General features: G+C 35.3%; 1 protein-coding gene across 1 annotated transcript; it reads left to right on the forward strand.

Annotated features, from left to right (window-relative positions):
• The first annotated feature begins 11,744 nt into the window (after positions 1–11,744).
• Positions 11,745–17,780, forward strand: LOC127096030 (uncharacterized). The gene is made up of 13 exons (XM_051034657.1): positions 11,745–11,832; positions 11,923–11,976; positions 12,054–12,149; positions 12,322–13,094; positions 13,290–13,473; positions 13,584–16,335; positions 16,390–16,586; positions 16,779–16,858; positions 16,951–17,028; positions 17,120–17,229; positions 17,363–17,441; positions 17,540–17,604; positions 17,717–17,780. Exons 1-13 carry the CDS (start codon positions 11,745–11,747, stop codon positions 17,778–17,780), a joined length of 4,620 nt encoding a protein of 1,539 aa, XP_050890614.1.
• Positions 17,781–17,921: the final 141 nt, after the last annotated feature.

Here is a 17,921-nt window from a genome sequence, read left to right on the forward strand (position 1 = left end):
TAAGAGGAGGCGCCAATCCAATTGGCGACTCCCTTAAAAAAGCCTCAAATGAAAAAACTTCCAACATGAAAGTTGTAGATCTTTTCAAGACAATGAATTTGGATATAAATTTTGCATCATTTGGATTTTTTATGAGAAAGTTATGGGCAGTTGAAGTTGGACTTCTGAGTTTTTCAACTGTAATCTGACCTATAATGTCTTGCATTATTTCATGTGTTTCTTTTAGAGTTATGAAATTTTGTCCAACATAACATTTGAAGTAGACATCTTAAATTTTCTAATGCACTTGGTCCCACCTCAAAATAATTAAAAATGAGTGAGTTAGGTCCCTGCGAAGTTGACCTAGAATTAGGGTTTCAACTGTAATTTGACCTATAATGTCTTGCATTATTTCATGTGTTTCTTTTAGAGTTATGAAATTTTGTCCAACATAACATTTGAAGTAGACATCTTAAATTTTCTAATGCACTTGGTCCCACCTCAAAATAATTAAAAATGAGTGAGTTAGGTCCCTGCGAAGTTGACCTAAAATTAGGGTTTCTGTCAAAATGATCTATAATGTTTTGAAATGAATGATGAGCTTCCAAGTTTCAAATGGATTTTTGATGAACATGAAAGTTGTTCATATGGCGACTGTTGTTAAAACTTGAATGGAGGCGCCAATTGGATTGGCTAGGGCAGGTGCCCTAGGCTAGGGCAGGTGCCCTAGGCTAGGGTAGGTGCCCTAGCCAATCCAATTGGCGCCTATGTGTATGTTTTAAAAGGAGGCGCCAACTCAATTGGCGAGTCCCTCATAAAATGCCTTTTTTGTCTTATAAATAGATGCGTTGTGTGACCTATTGTTCCACAACTCATATAATCAGTTGGCTATCATGTTTGGTGTTCGTCGCCGATACGGTAAGGTGATTTATGCGAGAGACAAACCGCAATTGCTGATGCTGTTTTGGAACATCACCATGTTAGATCAACTGAAGAGGGAGCTGGTTCGATGGTTAGACGGGAAAATACCAGAAGGGGAAAAAATCAGAAGTATTGAGAGACTTGACAGTATCTTTGGTTGGGTGCGAATGAAGACTGATAAGGATGCTAGGGAAATGATGTTTGGTCGAGACGACATTAATTTGATTGTTGTAATCAGTTAGAATTATTTATGTTTTCAGATGTTTTGTACTGATGTTGGTTATGAAACTCGTTGTAACAAGAACTTAATGATATATATTGATTGATTGTTACAGAAGTACAATGTTACAAAAAGCATAAGATCAAGATAAAATGTTACAAAAAGCTTAAGGTCTAGATAAAATGTTACAAAAATCTTAAGATCTAGATGATGCTCCTTGATTGGGACAATTGTTTTTGTTGTGTCCTGGTTGACGACAGATACTACATAATCTTATCATTTTATCTGTGGAATCCATCTCTGTTCTGATACGTGTGCTGTTTGGCCTTCCTTTCTTCTTTCTACGCATCTCTTCATTGTGCCAAACAATATCTCCTTCATATGGAGGCCAGTAATCCTCCATTGGTAGTACTGAAAAGCTTTGACTATATACATTCATGATGGTGTTTGCCTTGTACACATCAGATAAATGGGTGTAAGCGTCTTGACGAGTATAAGCGCATGCTGCAATGACATGGGAGCAAGGTATGCGGAAGGCCTGAAATTTTCCACAATCGCACCAACTTCTGTGTAGTTTAACCGCGTAGGCTAAGTTTGGTCTCCCGTCGCTGTTGCCCATTGTTTCCTGGACGCTGAAATTTTGTCTTTGACGGTCAAACACTGTTACAGCGTGTGTCGTAGCTTTGATGCTCTCCTCTTTCATGACCTTCATGCAACACTCACTGAATACTTGTCCAAACATTAACACTGCACTCCATCTTTCACCTCTGGTTGCGAACATAGAAGCCAACCTATAATAGGTTGATCTTACCAAGGCGGTTATCGGCAGGTTTCGAATTCCTTTGAAAACCCCGTTCATGCATTCCACAATGTTTGTTGTCATGTGGCCCCATCGACGACCACCGTCAAATGCTCTTGTCCACTGCTCTACTGGGATGTTATTTATCCATCTACCCGCGTCTTCATTAGACAGACGAATCTCATCACGATAATATTGAAAAGACGGTTAAGTTAAAGCATACCCAGCATTCACCACCTTCTTGCGAAGATTCTTATCTTTTATAGCACGCATGAAGTTTTGTGCAATGTGTCTGATACAGTAGACATGTGTAGAAGGAGGATCATGCCATCCGTTGTCATGGTTGTTGTAGGCACTTTCGATGGCAGCATGTCTATCAGAAATCAGACATAGATTGGCTTGTGGTGCGACATGCGTTCTGAGATGTCGAAGAAAGAAACCCCATCCAGCAGCCGTTTCACCTTCAACAAGAGCAAAGGCAACGGGAAATACATTGTTGTTACCGTCTTGTGCAACTGCCATGAGCAACGTACCCTTGTATTTTCCGTATAACCAAGTGCCATCAATTTGCAGGAGAGGTTTGCAGAATGCGAAACCTTTGATGCAAGGGTCAAATGCCCAAAAGAGACGGTGAAATATTCTATTACCTGTAGCACAGGTTCCGTCTGGCATCATTGCTGGCACTGTCTCCAGAATTGCCACAGTTCGTGGGACATAAGTTTTTAGTGCCCATAAAAACCGTGGTAATTCCTTGAATGAGTCCTCCCAGTTGCCGAAAACCTGCTCAACAGCCTTTGTCCTCGCAATCCATGCTTTCTTGTAAGATGGAGTATAATTATATGTTGTTCGGATATGTGATATAATTATACTCACCTTCACTGATGGGTCTTTATTTACCAATGGCAGAATGTCTCGACAAATCAATGATGTGCTCAGTTTACGGTGATCTTGTTCAACGGTTGTTGCGACGCAACTGTGTGGTGGGTCTATTGAAGCGATCTCCCAAGAGTCATTTTTCTTCTTGTAAGATGCAGCCAAACGAAACTTACAAAGCATGTTACGACATTCGATAACATACCTTCTTGAATCAGTGCATTTCACCGTAAAGTCAACAAAGTTGTTCATGTGGTATTTTTTGATTGCCAAGACACATTCCTCTTTGGTACGAAACATGTCTCCCACCTTTAATTCTCCTACTGGTCTCGGATACGGATTGTAGAAGACACTGTCGGACATTTCATCGTCGTGAAGATCCATATTTGTCATATGTTGAGGAGGAATATAGGCATGAGTAGGAGGTATTGGTGGTGGTTGAGCCTCATCTTCATCGTCGTTATTCAGGATGTGATCAACCTGTATCTCAGTCTCCTCTTCTTCTTCATCAACAACGTCGACCTCTACTTCTGCTTCTGGGTTGAGTTCATCTGACCATTGTGCATCATCTACAGCATCTCCACCAGCTGGATCCTGATCTGTTAGTTGAGACTGTTGAGACGGTATACATGGTTGTAGAGTAATGTACAACTCGATACAATCCATGCCTGAATGTTCATGACTAAGAAACATGCTTTGTACATCTTCATCGTCTCGTATCTTTAGGGGGAAAAACTTGCATTGACCATTCTCAAAAAATATAGGATTCTGATATGTCATCTTTGACACAATACCTGATGCTATAAAGGATTGTATTCTTTTTTTGAAATGCAAAAATGTTGCATTTCTCTTCATCGAAACTCTAATGGTATCAGTGTTTCTAAAACAAAAACCATGAAGCTCAGACTCAAAAGTTTCACCGTTGCAGTGAACGTTGATATTGTATAATGATGAAGATGACATTTTGGAGATGAAAAGTATTTTGCAAATGCAGAGGAATGTGAGTGAAGATGAAAAGTATTTTGGAGATGAAATTTTGCAAGTGCAGAGGAATGTGAGTGAAGATGAAAAGTATTTTGCAAGTGCAGATGAATGTGATAGTAAGACACTTAAATAGATGGTATCAGTGTCTCACATTGAAGCTAGTCTGAGATACCGTGTCAAGCATGCAAGTAATTTCAGAGATGAGGTGTCTGTCATGCAATACAGTGTGACTTGATGTGTCAAGCATGCTAGGTAGTCAAGAGTTGATGTGTTTGTCATGCAAGACAGAAGTGAGTATTCAGCATGCAGGATAGTAGAGAGCCACGTGTCTGAGATGATGTGTCAATCCTGCAAGACAGTGTGAGTTGATGTGTCAGCCAGGCAAGGTAGTCAATAGTTGATGTGTCTGTCATGCAAGACAGAAGTGAGTATTCAGCATGCAGGACAGTAGAGAGCCACGTGTATGAGATGATGTGTCAATCCTGCAAGACAGTGTGACTTGATGTGTCAAGCATGCTAGGTAGTCAAGAGTTGATGTGTTTGTCATGCAAGACAGAAGTGAGTATTCAGCATGCAGGATAGTAGAGAGCCACGTGTCTGAGATGATGTGTCAATCCTGCAAGACAGTGTGAGTTGATGTGTCAGCCAGGCAAGCTATCAAGAAGGTAGTCATCAGCATACAGGAGACAAGACAGACACGTGTCGGACACCTAAGATGGTCAGAGATGACATGTCAATCATGCAAGCCAACCATAAGTGTTTTGTTCAGCATGCAGGAGACAACAATGCCAAGTGTCAGACATGCAGAAGGTGGCGCCAATTGGTTTGGCGCCTACCTTTAGGGCTTGTACATGGTCGCCAATTTGAATGGCGCCCCCCATGTAGTCAGTCCTCGAAACCATGCATTCAGAACTAGCCTTGCATGCATGTACCCTATGGTGTCGCCAATTTGAATGGCGCCTACCTTTAGGGCTTGTACATGGGCGCCAAATGAGGTGGAGACACCATGCAAACACATTTTTTCATGCACTCATCCATTTGCCTATAAATTGATCCACTCCTTCAATAATTCTTCCATACCAACATTCTCACTACCTCATCTACATTTCTCACTACTTCATCTCCATTACTTCTTTTACAATTTCATCTTCAACAAAATCTTCCATTTTCATCTACACCAACTCCCCAACAATATGTCTTTACTCACAATGGGCGAGGCACACAGAGGAACAGTTGCAAACATCGCGACATACGTAAGTTTTTTCTTATACTTCTTTTTTATGTTTCATCTCCACCAACCCCATTTTATTTTGAAATACCGACTTAGTCAAGTGTTACATTATTTCTATTATAGGATGTCTCAAGGTTTCGCACTCGAGTCCACGAATTTGTCCACATGGATCCGATGATTCAACCTTATGTTGAACTTGCCGGTTTTGGTCACCTTAGCAAAATTATGTCTTGGTCTATAGATAACAAATTCATTCTCGCCTTATGCGAAAGATGGAGGCCAGAGACACACACATTTTGGTTTCCAACCGGTGAGTGTACCGTGACGTTAGAAGACGTCTACATGCTTTTAGGACTACGAATTGAAGGCAAAGCTGTTAATGGTAAGACCAACTTTCCAAATTCAATTTGCATGGAGCTTTTAAACGTTGATTTGTTAGATGATAATGCTAGGGGACAAGGTATACTACTTTCACGCCTAAAGTCATATTATAATAGTTTTTATTTAGATGAGCATTCTACCGAAGAAGCTCGAATCATTAAAACTAGGTGTTACATTATGTTGTTACTAGGATCCTTTTTATTTCCCGAAGGTAGTGGTTCTAGCATGCATATTATGTACTTACCTTTACTTAGACATATAGATAGAATAGGTAGTTATAGTTGGGGATCCGCATGTCTAGCCTATCTCTATAGTTCTTTGTGCAAAAACTGCCACAAAGATACTTCTACATTTTCTGGATGTGCTGTTTTGCTACAAGCATGGGGATGGTCAAGACTACCGTCTCTTGCACCGGTCAATAGCAACCCCTTCACTTTTCCATATGCAAAAAAGTAAGTTGTTTAAATTGCTATATCTTTACTTCCTTCCTTACAGTTTATTACCCATAACTAATTTATTTTAACTTTTTGGTGTAGATGGTCGGCACGCGGTATGAATTACAGCAGATGTCCGAGACACTGTATTACTCAATATCGCAACCTGTTGGATCACCTTCGATCGGCAGACGTAAGCAAAATAATTACATTATTTCTTCATATTATATTGACTTTTTCTACATTCATTTAAATCCTATTGTCTTTAACATTTCAGTTCATTTGGCGTCCATACCTTAATATGGATCATGAGCATCAGATCAACCCTGAAGACGCAGCCGTATGGACAACATGCACACCAATAATACGGTTCACAACAGTGGAGCTGCACAACACCGATCGTGTGAAGCTGCAGTTTGGTATGGTCCAGAATATCCCAGATCCCCCAGCTAGCCTAGGAGAATGGCATATGCGTAAAGTGAACGACCAATGGAACTTCAACCCTTGGCAACAATTCGCAAGATCAGAGTGTCGCAAGTGGAAGCACCGTCATGACCATGTCTTAACTGACGCAGTCATGCCAAATGAGGTAAAACCAAGTCGTACTTATATGGCTTGGTATAGATCAGTTGGATTTCAATTCATCGCCGATGATATGTACCTCTACGACCCACGTCAAACAACTTACACACAAGAAGCCTCAACATCTAACCCCCAACAACATTCTCAGCCCAATTACTCACAACCACCTATCCGACAAACTTTCCGTTCCACAAACACACAAACATACAACCAAAACATGCCATTCACCCAACCCCAAAACCAAGAACATCCCCCATACCACCACCAACAAATGGACCATCAACCTTCGACCCAACATCGCTTCGCACCCACACCTCACCCTACCAAAGTCGCCTTACCCAAAACACTAACCGCCCCATCACCTACCGTAGCCAAGAACCCCAAACATCACAATACCAAAACATCCCACAACCATATCTCTTCCAAACACCCCAACAACCTTTCCAACCTTTCCTAGACCCATCATTGTCACCCATGTCCCCCTTCAACCGTCCTGGTCGCCCATCCATGAGTCAACCACACCCCAACTTCTCTGGCATGGGTCATGAGCTCAGCTACGCCGGTACACCATCATTGAATACTGAAGACTATGCTGAGTTGGCTGAATACCTCAACGGATCTTCTCCTGTAGGCGGTAATGACGCTCCTGGACCATCAGATGAACAAACACCGGTTCAGAATCGTCAACGTGGGTTAGGGCCAAGGGTTAGGGTAGCTAGGGGATGTGGGACCGGAGGTCGGTTAGGTGATCCCGGTCATCACCATTAGGATTCATTGTGTAAAATCCAAATTTTATTAATATCAATTCGTATTATGTCAAATTTATCTTTGTGTATTCTCCAAACATTAAGTTTCTTTCATAATTCTAAAATAAACACATATCATAAAACAAAAATTTATAGGTCAAAAACCCTAATTCAAGGACTTGTTATTGTTATGTTGAAGGGCTTGAATTTGGTCCCTTTTGGCAAAGTTCACATACACTTGTTTTGACAGAAACCCTAATTTTGGGTCAAGTTCGCAGGGACATAACTCACTCATTTTTAATTATTTTGAGGTGGGACCAAGTGCATTGCAAAATTTAAGATGTCTACTTCAAATGTTATGTTGGACAAAAATTCATATTCCTAAAAGAAACACATGCAATAATACAAAACATTATGACTCAGATAACAGTTATAATGTCAAAGAGTCCAAGTTCAGGTACCCATACCTTTCTCATAAAAGCTGCAAATGATGCAAACCTTTAGTCCAAATTCATTATCTTGAAAAGATATACAACTTTTATATTGAAGGTTTTGTCATTTGAGGCTTTTATCATTCAAACTAAAGGGCTTGAAGTTGGTCCCTTTTGGCAAAGTTCACATACACTTGTTTTGACAGAAACCCTAATTTTGGGTCAAGTTCGCAGGGACATAACTCACTCATTTTTAATTATTTTGAGGTGGGACCAAGTGCATTGCAAAATTTAAGATGTCTACTTCAAATGTTATGTTGGACAAAAATTCATATTCCTAAAAGAAACACATGCAATAATACAAAACATTATAGGTCAGATAACAGTTGAAAAACTCAGAAGTCCAACTTCAACTACCCATAACTTTCTCAAAAAAAATCCAAATGTTGCAAAATTTATATCCAAATTCATTGTTTTGAAAAGATCTACAACTTTTATGTTGGAAGTTTTTTCATTTGAGGCTTTTTTAAGGGAGGCGCCAATTGGATTGGCGCCCCCTCTTAAAAATTACACATAGGCGCCAATTGGATTGGCTAGGGCAGGTGCCCTAACCAATCCAATTGGCGCCTCCTTGCAATTTTTAAGAGGGGGCGCCAATCCAATTGGCGCCTCCCTCTAAAAGTGGGGTATATTGGGAATTTTTTTGAAACCTGGGTTATTTTGGGAAATTAATTAAAAATGTGGGGTATATTGGTAAAAATTCCTAAACTACCATTGCTTGTACTTTGTACTTCATCCTGTCAATTTCTTTGATTTCAAATACTCAGTTTTCTTGTTATCATGAACATTAAATTTCAAACAGCCTAAAAATTTAGATCCTTTCCTACTCAATGTCCTTCTACGCGCTTCTCTGGTCTTTAATGTTGGTAGGTGTATTCTTTCATATCAGCATAAAATGTCGTTGGGTTATGAACTTGCATTTAGATAGTATGACTTCTATTATAATATATAGAATCTGACTAGTGTTTTATTTTAATGAGAAATCATCATCTAATTGACACTTTTTAAAATATAAAAATTTATAATACTTATTTCATTATAATGTTTAACATTTCATTCATAAAATCTAAAAAAAATTATACTTTTATATTCCACTAAAATTATAAATAATTTTTTTAATAAAATTTGAAAATAAAAAAATATTTTTATATTCCACTAAAATTATAAATAATTTTTTTAATAAAAGAATAATTATTCATATTTAACCATTTTATAATGTTTAAAATAAAATAATCATACAATATTTGTAAGTTTAATTATAATTTTTAAATTATATTTTTATATTTCACTAAAATCATAAATCACATTTTTGTGAAAGAATAATAATTTATATTTAACTGTTTTAACATTATAGCACAAAGATCTTATAATAATGCTTAAAATAAAATATTCATATAATAATTTTAAATTTAATCTATAACTATATATAAAGGGGATAGGTGATTTTGGTATGGCCTTTATTTCTTCCACAAATACCCTCACTTAACTTCTTCTTTTATATTTGTTTATTATTTTAAAAAATAACTTCTTTTTTATATTTGTTTATTATTTAAAAATAATAATAATTAAAATAAAAAGAATTAACACATAATGGCCGTAGGGCAGTTGTAACCTCAAATAACTTCCTAATTCCTATTTAACATTTCAATTTTTTCGGTTATTGTAATTTTATATAACTTTTTTGTAACTAATATATTTTTTGTACTGATTAAAATTATTTAGTCTAAACATTTATTAACTATTTAGTCTAAACATTTATTAATTAGTATAAAATATTATTTAGTCTAATATTTCCAAAATTATTTATTGTATTTTTTCTTCCAATTAATAAATGTTTAGACTAAATAATATTTTCTTCCAATTAAAAATATTTATTGTACTGGTATGGTTATGTATTTTATTTAATATTATTTGAGAATATTTTTTTATTTATACTAATTAAAAGAGAGAGAAAAATATTAAAAGAGAAAAATATTTATTGTATTTTTTCTTCCAATTTTATCCTTTATCAATTGTTACAATTACTATCAATTATTAAATTAAAAAAAAATACAAAAAAAAACTCATTTATTAATTATGTAACCTCCATGAACACATCAAATAACTTCCTCCAACACATCAACTATACTAAATAACTTCCTCCTACACCACTATATATGATAACTGCATATTTCAAAAATAAGAATATTTCTTTCTTTCTCTCTCTTTCTTTCTCTCTCCACACCAAAGTTAGGAGAAAAATTCATAACCATACCAACCCCATATTTGCCTCCTTCCTCTTTTACTATATCTCTCTCTTCCATAACCAAATCATTTTCTCAAATTCATTTTGAAATAAGAGGTACGAGTGTGTTTGAAATGAATTGAATCTTAATTTTAGTGGATCGCTTCTACGAAAATTGTTCATTGATTTAACTTTTTGATATATGGAGGATTATGTGGTTTAGGTTTTGATTTCTATTACTCTTTTTCTGTGTTTTACCACTTACTTAATTTGGCCTAAAACGGATTGCAGTGTCTGTTTGAATGGATGGATTGAGTGATGGGTGTTATAGTAAGATGTGTGAGGTTAGAGATAGTTGTTCTTATTGTCTAAGGTGAAACACGGTGATGTATTTCTAAATATGAAGGATATGTCATCAGATCAACTTCCATTGTTGAATTTTTGACTTAATTAATGGTAATTGTGAAAGACGCAGAAATCAATTGAATATTCATGTAGCTTTTTATAAGGACTGAAGTTATACTATGGATATTTTGTTGCAAAAAAATGTCATGGATTTTGTAAAATGTGATATCTTTTTGTCATAATCTTGATCTGATTATAATTATAAGGATTCATTGTAGGTCTATTTTTTATGTCCTTAACTGACTTGCTCAATATTTATCTGTTGCAGGGAGATGTTTTGAAAGTGAAAGTAAACAAATTAATATCAATAAAGACCCAACTCCCATACTCATATTATTCACTTCCTTATCTTGCACCCAAAAAAATACAAGATAGTGAAGAAAATCTTTGGGAAGTGCTTCGCGTTGACCGCATTGAAAATTCACTCTATGTGGTCAGTTTCACATGTTAATTCTTGAATCTTTATCAATTTATAAGAAAGGAATTCTTAATGAAATATATAGCTTTGGAAACATTTAACCTCGAATTGGTTAGCCACCATGTTGGAAGGGTAGTTAGTTAATGGATAATCACTCTTTAATTAATTTAATTAATTATATTTAATTGATTTAGTGGATTGTCATGTCCACAGCTTCTAGAATCATATTGGTTGTTATATTTTATGAAAAATGTAAAGGAAAACAAGAGATCAAATGACTGCCACTACATATTTTCTTTTAAAAGAAAACATAATAATAACGCAAAAAATAGTCAAAACCTATAACAACATACAGAATCGCCTATATCTTCCTTTTGATGCAAAGTTCCTGTTAGCCTACATATCCATAATGAAATTGTTACTATGTGTCTGCAACCATATAACATCACACTGATATTCACAAGTCTGTAATAAAGAAAAATGTAAATCTATACCTATATATAAAATGGATATCCTTTGCAATACCTGATAAATTATTTTTTCAATTTTTTTTCGTAGAATTGATAAATATATGTTAAATTGTAATTAAAACATTTTATTCAATTTAAAATATTTATAATACAATTAAAATTAACGTATTATTAGTAAAGACAAATAATACTTTATGGGTCATATTAACCGGTGTCCCACGACGGATTAAGAATTATAAATAAAAGAATATTATGAGTTCAGTACATTGAATAGACACGATATTCTTAAAAAAAAAAAATAATTCTGTTATATATATATATATATATATATATATATATATATATATATATATATATATATTAGAAAAAACATATATTTTTAATTTTTTAAGAACGGTTCAACTTACTTTTTAATGAATTTCTTAACTAATGCCCCTTATTAGCATTTCCCACACTTTATAATTGAAAAATATATATTATGTTGTTCTTATTCGATTAGCTCATAGTGTAGTGATTGAGAATTCCATTTCAAACATCTCGCCATATAAACAGTCAGTCGAGAGTTCCATTTCAAAATTTTACAAATATGACTTTTTCAAGATCACACTTTCAAGGAACTCATGACAGTGAAGCCGGTCCAAGTAGAATTACACATGTTAATGATGTTGCACCTGGTTGGTGATGATCAATATATATATTATACGTTATATTTCATAATTTTGTTCGCTTTCGCCATATCTTATTCTATGTATTTAAACCCGCAGATCGTAATTGTACATCCCCTAATCAACAAAACATCACGAGTCAATCCGATACAGGTATAAGTGATATAGTTCTAAGTATGCGAGTATTAATTTTTACAAATGTATATATATTAATTATTATTTTGTATCAGATGATATGGATGTTGACGAAGCTTTAGAGGATGCAGTAATATCATATGTTAACATGGATGCCAGAGAAAATGGTGCATTATCACGTCGTCCTCAAGGTATGTTCGTAAAAATTTTGCTTCAAATAAATGTAGCATTTGCTCATGTGACGTAAAATTTCAAATCATGCAATATTAAAATATAATAATTGAGGCATCTTGCATATATTTTTTATTTGTATTTTAGATTTTAGATAATATTTAGTAATCAATATCAAACTCCTGCCTGTAGAATCAGGACATGCTTTTCGAGCAAAGCACAATATTGCTCGAAATTTCAAAAATAATATGATGATGGCAAAAGCCCGGTTGCCTCATCCATTTACCTGTAGACACTGCAATGCAAGATTGTTTCATCATGAATCACGTGATACGTGTTGTAATGGTGGAAATGTATCATTCTCACGAGTTGATGCTCCTATAGTATTGCAACAATTATTTTTGGATAGTTCAGCTGAAGGAAAACATTTTAGGCAACATATTCGAAGTTATAACCATGTGGTTTCATTCACTTCAATTGGTGTTCATGTTGATGAGAATATTCTTGCATCTGGTCGTGGTATATACACATTTCGTGCTCAAGGTGCTTTTTACCATAACATAGGAGGTTTCTATCCAAATGAGGGTGTCAGACCGCGTTTCTTACAACTATACATCTACGACACCGATAACGAGCTACATAATAGAATGCAGGAAAATCCACGGCTGCACCAAAATATAGTTCACAAATTACAGAAAATGCTCCATCAGTTTAATCCTTTTGTAATTAGGTTCAAGCAACTTTCAATACTTCCAAATATCAGTGAATGTAGCCTCATACTTAAAGAGCGTCCACGTAATCACCATCAATACAATCTTCCAACTGCTGAACAAGTTGCGGCAATTATTGTTGGATGTGATGCAGATTCGATGGATTATGGAAGGGATATTAATGTCATTCGTTGTGATGGAAATCTCAAGAAAGTTCAAGAGACAAGGGGATATTATGATCCTTTGCAATACCCTGTATTGTTTCCATTTGGGACGCATGGTTGGGACATCAACACAACAAATTGCAATGGATGAAGAGTGTCATGTCGAGCATATTACAGTTACATGCTTCAGGTAAATTTGGATTAATTTTAGTAGATAATCTACTTAGCTAAGCGTTGTTTAAAAAACTTTACATTTAACACCGACATTTTTTTCAATCAACTGTAGGTTCGCCCAAATGATCAATCAATGTTGTTAAATGCGGGTCGACTGTTGCAACAATATGTTGTAGACAATTATGTCAAAATTGAATCAGGAAGATTAAGGTGGAATAAAGAGCACCAAAGTGATATACGTTCTGAATTGTACCAAGGTTTACATGATGCTTTGCATGTTGGTGAAACTAATGCAGGTACAAATTCATATAGCATAAATATACAGTTTTGGATTAATAATTAGTTGTACTTCTAATGCTAATAATTCATATATTCTAATACTAATGCATTTCATGAATCATCGTAGAGAACATTGGAAAAAGAACAATATTGCCATCATCATTTATTGGCAGTCGTCGAGACATGACACAACGTTATGAAGATGACATGGCTATTGTTCTTAATGGCGGTAAACCAGATATTTTTCTAACAATGACATGCAATCCTTCTTGGAGTGAGATAACATCAGAACTTTTGCCTTTTCAAACACCACAAGATCGTCCAGATTTGCTAACAAGAATATTTCGTTCGAAATTTGAGAAATTGAAGGATGATGTTATTAATAAAGGAGTCTTGGGTAAAGTTAAAAGCTACATGTATGTCACTGAATTTCAAAAGCGAGGACTGCCGCATGTGCATATGTTATTGGTCTTAGAAAGTAACGATAAGTTGCGTGACCCAAAAGATTATGATAGTATGGTAAGAGCAGAAATACCTAAATTAGAATGTGAACCACAGTTGCATGAAGCTGTTGTAAGACATATGATCCACGGACCTTGCGGCATAATCAACCGAAAGTCTCCATGTATGAAAGACGGACATTGTAAAAAAAGGTATCCCAAACAGTTCTTGGATGAAACACGTCAAGGCACTGACTCATATCCCGAGTATAGGAGAAGGTTTGATGAGTCTGTATCGTTAGGTAGAGATAAGTCTGTCGATAATAGATGGGTGGTTCCTTATAACCCTTGGTTACTGTTAAAGTATGACTGTCACATCAATGTAGAGATTTGCAGTAGCATTAAAAGTATCAAGTATCTATACAAATATGTGTACAAGGGCCCTGATCGTGTGGCTATGGAGGTTCATAAAGGATCATACATGGATGAAGTTCAGCAATATGTTGATGCAAGATGGATTTGTGCTCCCGAGGCATTATGGAAAATATTTCGATTCACTCTTTACCGATTATATCCTTCGGTTGAAAGATTGCAGATCCACTTGCCGAACCGCCATCAAGTGCGCTTTTATGATCATCAACAAATTGCAGATGTGTTAAATAATGAATGCAACTCCAAAACAATGCTCACACAATTCTTTGCATTGAATCTACGAGATCCACAAGCAAGAAAGTATTTGTATAGAGAGATTCCAGAGCATTATTGTTGGAACAAGCGGGATATGGAATGGCATCGTAGGCGATCAACAAGAAAAGTTATCGGGAGAATCTATACGGTATCACCTTCGGAGGGAGATAAGTTTTACTTGCGACTGTTGTTATCGCATGTCATAGGTCCAACCAGTTGGGAATATCTTCTTACAAATAATGGCATGACTTTCAGTACATTCAAAAAATCAGCCGAGGATAGGGGATTTCTAGAGACTGATCATAGTATTCGTGATTGTTTGGTTGAGGCTACGAGTCTCCGAATGCCATATGCTTTACGAAGGTTATTCGTGACGATTTTAATATTTTGTGAACCTACTGATGTTAGAGGCCTTTGGAATGAGTTTTTTACACATATGGTAGAGGATTATCAAACAGCTAACAATGTTGTGGAGTCAAACTTAACTAATATGTTGTTGAAGAACTTGAATGAACTCTTAAACCTGCACGGTAAAAAGATTGATGATTATGATCTCCCATCTTTACCCCCTAATACAATAGACAGAGGTGCAGTTCCAAGTATCATACAAGAGGAGTTAGCGATCGATATCCCCAATGAAGATATTGAATCTATTGCTAAGTTAAATAATGATCAAATGATTGCATTCAACACCATTATGAATGTAATTGTTCAAAAACACAGTGGGGTATTTTTTGTTGATGGTCCAGGAGGAACAGGTAAAACATTCCTTTATAGAACATTAATGGCAAGTTTAAGAAGTAAAGGAGAAATTGTCTTAGCAACTGCATCATCTGGTATAGCTGCAACATTGTTACCCGGTGGTAGGACTGCACACTCTCGATTTAAGATACCTATTGATATTCAACCGAGTTCCATTTGTGGTATTGAAAAGCAAAAGGATCTTGCAAATCTCATTAGAGTTGCTGCCGCAATAATTTGGGATGAAGCACCAATGACAAACAAAAATTGTTTGGAAGCCTTAGATCGATCATTACAAGACATTTGTAGCAACAGTGCTCCATTTGGTGGAAAAGTTCTGATCATGGGGGGGGATTTTCGTCAAGTTCTTCCAGTTGTAAGAAAAGGTACTAAGGCACAAATGATTTCAGCGTCTATTGTTCAGTCTCATTTATGGATTCATACCAAGATTTTGCATTTGCGTCAAAATATGCGATCATTGCATGATCAAGAGTTTGTAGAATTTCTTATTCGCATTGGTGATGGTGTCGAACCTACCAAACCAGATGACATGGTGAGGTTACCTTTACATATTGCAATCCCATGGGAAGGTGAACATTCCATACAAGTACTTATCCAACATATTTTTCCTGATCTAGAATTGCATGGTTGGGATGCCCCATATATGGTACAAAGAGCTATTTTGACACCAACAAATGATGATGTCCAGAAATTGAATGATATGATTATCGATCAGTTTCCAGGAGAAGAACATAATTTGTTATCGTTTGACGAGGTTGAAGGAGATAATCATAATTTATACCAGCAAGAATTCTTAAACTCAATTGCACAAGGTAGTTTGCCACCTCATATTCTAAAGATAAAAAAGGGTGCACCATTGATGTTGTTACGAAATCTAGATCCTAGATATGGATTGTGTAATGGGACCCGGTTATTATGTCGTGGTTTATTTATGAATATGTTGGATGTGGAAATCCTGACAGGAAGCAACGCAGGAAAACGTGCTTTTTTGCCTAGAATTAAAATAAAAACATCTGCAAGTGATGGACTGCCTTTTGTCCTTAGTAGAAAGCAGTTTCTTGTGCGACTAAGTTTTGCAATTACAATAAATAAATCACAAGGACAAACCATTCCAAATGTTGGAATATATCTTCCACGACATGTTTTTAGTCATGGACAGTTATATGTGGCTTTATCCAGGGGTGTTTCACAGACTACAACAAGAGTTTTAACCAGGGAAGGAAAATTGAAAGGAGAAGATGGTGACTACACAAAAAATGTAGTCTACAAACAAATTCTTTTATCGCACTCGCAGGTATTTATTAAGTACAATGAAAAAATTGCTCACACGTTGATTCCCATTTTGGTTACACGACATACCAAGCTTATATTGTATTATTTATATCATAGATAGATAATAACTAAATATAATTTTCTTTTGCTTTAATATACAGCCAAACTAGAACACGATGAAATCTTCCAATTATGTAGGGAGTTGAGACGAAAGAATGTTGAAACTTGCTTCGACATGAAAGTAAGTTATACTTAATCATTTATTTTATGCTTTTATGTTAGATATAAATGGGGTGATAGTTATTCTCACTATTCTTATGCAATAAATTTTAGATAACAGACTTTGAAGATAAATGGAACACGTGGAAGGATGAACAAAGTATTTCATCCATCGGCAAACTCGACAATAAGGTGTATTTATCTTTTCTGTAATACGTATGAAAAAAATTCTTGCACTTTCATCACTCTTTCACTAACATTTTTATCATCCTCATTGAAACAGGTCAAACGTTTGAAAATTTACTCCATCGGTTGGAGCTCCACGGTAATAACAGATAAAACACAACTTTGGAAAATGGTGAAAAGAGAAATAATATCTCAAAGGATGGAAAGGTTTTTATTTAATTCATTTAAGAATATATTTACTCTAGATTATTTTTAAATGCATGAATTTAACTGCTATTTGTGGTTTATATAAATAAAACCATATATATTTACTAACTCCATTGTTTTCCTTATTTACCAGAAATCCAGGTAATTCAGAAACAAGTCATAATTGTTGTTCTACGAAATCTAGACTAAAACAAAGTATCTCCATTCTCCAGGTATTATTTGAGTCGCAATAAACCATATTATATTCAAACGAGTCAAGTGTTCTGAATGTATTTCTTTTATAATATGACATTTCATCATGTATTTGTAGTTTTTTAAATCTCAAGAGCGCATTGATAAAGGGATGTACGAAGAATTGATTCGAATCTTTATAAGGTAAGCAAAAGCTATATTACACTACTTACTATTATTTTTACTATCTTTTTCTTTAAAAAAAGTCTAATTTAAGAGTCTTACATTTTTTCTTTACTACGGAAAACAATTGCAGGAAAAAAGAAAATACTTCGAATAGAGATTTCATGTTCGGCATTCCTCTTAAAGAACGTCATTGATTACACAGTATCAATATTACTTTGCATGTTTCGATATAATTTTGAATATCTTTATTTACCGTTTTCAAAATGTATTAATATTATTTTTAATGCGACCTACAGTAAAAACCTCATAAAAAGAAAACAAATATTTATTTTCCT

The sequence above is a fragment of the Lathyrus oleraceus genome, chromosome 6 (genome assembly GCF_024323335.1).
Source record: "Lathyrus oleraceus cultivar Zhongwan6 chromosome 6, CAAS_Psat_ZW6_1.0, whole genome shotgun sequence".
Lineage (NCBI taxonomy): Eukaryota > Viridiplantae > Streptophyta > Magnoliopsida > Fabales > Fabaceae > Lathyrus > Lathyrus oleraceus.

Coding starts and splice junctions, on each gene's coding strand:
- LOC127096030 (XM_051034657.1), top strand. CDS start 11,745: ATGACTTTTTCAAGATCACACTTTCAAGGAACTCATGACAGTGAAGCC. Junction 12,150..12,321: donor ATTATCACGTCGTCCTCAAG/GTATGTTCGTAA, acceptor TCCTGCCTGTAG/AATCAGGACATGCTTTTCGA. Junction 16,587..16,778: donor AAAATTGAAAGGAGAAGATG/GTGACTACACAA, acceptor TTTAATATACAG/CCAAACTAGAACACGATGAA.